Below are 4,351 nucleotides of genomic sequence, written 5' to 3'. Positions count from 1 at the left end.
AGGGCTGGGAGGGGGTTCTACAATGGAGGGAGCAAGGTGGGGGGCCTGGGCTAGCAGGGGTAAAGGGGGTCTTGGGGCTGGTGGGGGGCTCTGGGCTACTGGGGGCTCAGGGCAAGGGGGCAATGGGGGCCCCAGGCTAGCAGGGACTTGGGGGGCTGGGGGGGCTGGGGGTACCTCAGGTTGCTGGTGCAGGGCTGGGGGGGGTGTCTGCGCATAGAGGAGGTGCAAGGAGAGGGTTCCTGGCTGTTTGGGGTGCAGGGAGCTGCTGGCAGGCCAAGGACAAGGGGGACTCCAACTGAGGGGGACAGGGGGCTGTGGGCAGAGGGGGTGGGTACCCGGGGGGCTGTGGGACGAGTATGGGGTCCATGGGTTGGGGGGCACAACACTGACTCCCTCTTTCGCCGCAGGGCTGGTAGGTTCTACCCAGGTTGGGGGAGGGGGTTCCGTGGGTGAGGGAGGGTCTGTGGGACAGATGTGGGGTCTGTGGGACAGGTGTGGGGTCTGTGGGGCAGGGGCACAGCACTGACCCCGCTATTTTCTTGCAGGGCCGGTGGGTTCTACACAGCGCAGGTCTGGCCCGGGCTGCGCCTCGTCTCCCTCAACATGAACTTCTGCTCCCAGGCCAACTTCTGGCTCCTCATCAATGCCACTGACCCCGCGGGGCAGCTCCAGTGGCTCATGGGGGTCCTGGCAGACGCTGAGCGTGATGGGGAGAAGGTGAGGGGGGAATTCTGGGGGGAGATTGGGGCGTCCCGGGGTTCCTGGGCACTGCCAAGCCCTGGGTCCCTGCCCCCAGGTGCACATCATTGGGCACATCCCCCCGGCCCACTGCCTGCGCAGCTGGAGCTGGAACTACTACCGCATCGTCAGCAGGTCAGTGCCCACACACACCCAGCCTGGACCCCCACACTGTGTGCCAGACCCCTGCCCCTGTGCCCCGCCCCACATGCCAGACCCCCACACTGCACCCTGGACTCCAGCCCCATGTGCTGGGCCCCTGCCCTGCACACCAGACTCATGTCCACAGGCCCTGGACCCCCACCCCACACATGAGACCTCTGCCCTGCACACCACACTCATGCCCCACGTGCTGGACCCCTACACCAGACCCCCACCCCATGCCCTGGACCTCCACTCCATGAGTCAGACCTGCTCGTCCTAGACCCCCATCCTGTGTACCAAAGACCAAAAGCCCCTCCCCACATGCCAGACCCCCCACCCCATGTATCCTGGATCCCCATTCCTCACACCGGACCCCCTTGGGGTGGCATCAGCATGGGAGGGGGAGAGGGGATGGTGTTGGAGGACCCAAGGTTGGGACCCTGAAGCTGCCTGTGCCAGGCAGAGCCATGACAAGGGGTCTGTGAGCGGCCAGGCCTGGCTCGGGTTGGGGGCTGCGGGTGTAGATGCTGCCCCCCCCTCACCCCACAATGGCAGGTTCGAGGGCACCATCGCAGCACAGTTCTTCGGGCACACGCACCTGGACGAGTTCGAGCTGTTCTACGATGAGGAGACGCTGTCACGCCCCGTCTCCATCGCCTTCGTGGCACCGAGTGTCACCACCTACATCAACCTCAACCCTGGTGCGCCCCAATCCCCCCCGCGTGTCCCCCTGGCCCCCAATCCCCGGCACTGACAGTCCCTCCCCGCAGGGTACCGCGTGTACGAGGTGGCCGCTTCCTACCCCGGGAGCTCCCACGCGGTGCTGGACCACGAGACCTTCATCCTGAACCTGACGGAGGCCAACGCGGCCCCCCCGGGGACTCCCCCCCGCTGGCAGCGGCTCTACGGGGCGCGCGAGGCCTACGGGCTGCCCGCGGCCTTCCCGGCCGACTGGGACCGGCTGGTGCGGCGGCTGCAGGACGACGAGCGGCTCTTCCAGCGCTTCTGGTTCCACCTGCACAAGGGGCACCCGCCCCGCGAGCCCTGCGGGGGCCCCTGCAAGGCCGCCCTGCTCTGTGCCCTGCGCTCCGGCCGCGCCGCGGACCCCATGCTCTGCCGGCCCCTGCGCCCCGCCCTGCCCTTCCCACGCATCCAGGAGCTCTGGAGACAGCGGCAGCTCTGCTGACACGGCCACGCTGGGAACGGGGTTGGACTCAGCACATGGTCACACTGGGAGCGGGGTTGGACTCAGCACATGGTCACACCGGGAGCGGGGTTGGACTCAGCACATGGTCACACTGGGAGTGGGGCCGGGAGCGGGGTCGGCACATGGTCATGCCAGGACTGGGTTTGGTACTCACACGTGGTCCTCGCGTCTCACCAGATGCACAATAAAGGCACAGTGGGCCCCACCATCCCTCCCCATCCTCATCCACCAGGATTGGGACTGGAGTCAGGATCAGCACACAATCCTCGTGTTCCCATCACCCAGCCAATACAGGTGTGATGGACCCCGCTGCCCTTCATCTTCCTCATCCCAATCCTCCCCCCACAACACCCTAGGGAGAACCAAACCAGGAATAACGTAACCCTCACCCCTCCTCTTCTTCCTCCTCCGTGCACGAGGCCGAAGGCAGAGCCAAGCCGGGCTGGTGGAATGGGTTTATTAATTAATGATTTAGTACAACACAGACCCTCGTTACGCCGCATGCATTGGGGACGGTGAGGGGGGTGTGACCCACCACGGGGGCAGTGGGGGTGGGGCAGGACCCCCAACCCAACACCACGGGGAACTCTGTGCCCTGGGGCGTTGGGTCAGCCGTCCTGCCCCCCCCTCCGCCTCGCGCCCCCCGTGCCCTCGCCCCCTTCAAGGGGTCTGTGCCCCTCCCCGCCGCGGTTTGAGGGTCCCCAGGAGGGTCTGCACCCCCCGGCGCACGGAGGAGCCCACCCGCCGCGCCACGGAGTCAGCCGGGGGGGCCGGCAGGCAGGAGCTGGAGGCCTGGGGCCGCGCGTCCAGGCACTTCTGGTAGCGGAGCTGCGGGGAAGGGGGGTCAGCAGGGGAGAAGGGGGGCCCGGGGGTCCCGCTCACCCTGCAGCGGGGGGCACGGGGAACCGGGGGCTCGGGGGTCCCACTCACCACGCAGGCGGCCTGCAGCGCCTCGCTGAGCCCCGCGGCGTTGGGCTCACACCACACCATGTGGCAGCGGAAGGTGCCGGGCGCGCTGGCCATGATGAAGGCGAAGGCGCGGACGTCGCGTCCCACCCCCATGAAGGACAGGAACCGCACGCGGCACTCGCACAGCACCGCCTCCGTCTGGGGGGCACGCGGGGGTCAGCACCGCACCCCGGCCTGGGGGGGCATCCCCGAGGTCCCGGGGAGTGGGGGGGACACACTGTGTCCCCGTGGTACGGGGAGGGGTCCCTGCAGCCCCCCAACAGGGAATGGGGTCACTGAGGCCCCCAGAGCAGGAGGGCATTAGCAGTGCAGGTGGGGGTCACCATCTGGGGGTGGTCACCAGTGTGGGTAGGGGTCACTGCAGCTTCCCAGAGTGGGACGGGGTTATCACAGTGGGGTGGGGGTCACCATGGTCCCCAGAGTGGGAGGGGGGTCACTACAGCCCTCCAGGGCAGAAAGGGGGGTCACTGCAGCCCCTCAGAGTGGGGAGAGGTCACCACAGACCCCCCAGGGTAGGGGGGGGTCCCAGGTGGGCACGCACCTGGCGGTGGGCAATGGTGAGAGTGGCGGGGGCCACACTGACCACGACAGGGGTGGGTGCGGGGGGCTCCCCCGAGCCGGGGGCCAGTGCTGCCTCCAGCGCCGCGTTGATCACGTCCATGCCTGGGGGGCACAGAGGGGTCAGGGCAGCCCTGGGGGTGCCCCCAGCCCACAGCATCCCCCAGAGGCCGGGGGGGAGCTCCCTTGAGCCCCCCACTCACCCACAGGCTTGGCAACGGGGACGCAGCCCAGGTAACACACGGGGAAGCGCTGAACTGCCTCACTCTTGGGGGCCGGGAACTCCACTGTGGGGGGGGCACATCAGACCTGCCCAGAGCCCCTCAAAACCCCCCAGAGCCCCCCCACCCCTCAGTCCTCACCCAGCACACCCCAACACCCCCCATCTGCACCACCTCACTCCTGGGCACTGGGAACTCCACTGGGGGGGGCACTGTCAGGAGCCTCCAAAGCCTCCCTGAACCCCCCAACACCCACCCTCTCCCCAACCACCCCCCAGCACGTGCAGCCTCTGGACACATGAGCCCCCTGCCCTGGACCCCCCATGACCCCTCCCCAGCCCTCCTCGCCCCCCAGATCCCCAATCCCCTCCAGGGTACCCCCCAGATCTCCCCTGCTCCCTCACAGGTACTCCCCCTTCCACGCCCTGCAGTGGGGTCCCCCAGCCCCATGCCCCGTACCCTGCAGTGGGGTCCCCCAGCCCCATGCCCCGTACCCTGCAGGGGGGTCCCCCAG

General features: G+C 68.4%; 2 protein-coding genes across 2 annotated transcripts in view; one reads left to right on the top strand and one right to left on the bottom strand.

Annotated features, from left to right (window-relative positions):
- The window catches only part of LOC113962913 (sphingomyelin phosphodiesterase-like), a 3,495-nt gene extending 1,200 nt beyond the window's left edge, over positions 1-2,295 (top strand). Inside the window, 5 exon segments of the mRNA XM_027673704.1 lie at positions 546-717; positions 797-873; positions 1,438-1,583; positions 1,653-2,071; positions 2,140-2,295. Of these exon segments, the coding sequence (XP_027529505.1) occupies positions 546-717; positions 797-873; positions 1,438-1,583; positions 1,653-2,068 (811 nt within the window). The 3' untranslated portion in view covers positions 2,069-2,071; positions 2,140-2,295.
- Positions 2,296-2,528: 233 nt separating this feature from the next.
- On the bottom strand, positions 2,529-4,347 carry LOC113962914 (amyloid-beta A4 precursor protein-binding family B member 1-like; the record flags this gene model as incomplete). The annotated part of the gene is made up of 5 exons (XM_027673705.1): positions 2,529-2,917; positions 3,020-3,196; positions 3,600-3,721; positions 3,820-3,903; positions 4,332-4,347. Coding segments are annotated over 5 exons (567 nt in total), but the record flags the coding sequence as incomplete, so codon positions are not given.
- Between the last annotated feature and the right edge of the window lie 4 nt (positions 4,348-4,351).

This window comes from Neopelma chrysocephalum, unplaced genomic scaffold (genome assembly GCF_003984885.1).
Source record: "Neopelma chrysocephalum unplaced genomic scaffold, ASM398488v2 Primary Assembly neopelma1_185797, whole genome shotgun sequence".
NCBI classification, from domain to species: domain Eukaryota; kingdom Metazoa; phylum Chordata; class Aves; order Passeriformes; family Pipridae; genus Neopelma; species Neopelma chrysocephalum.
This window is presented reverse-complemented; position numbering and strand designations above follow the sequence as displayed.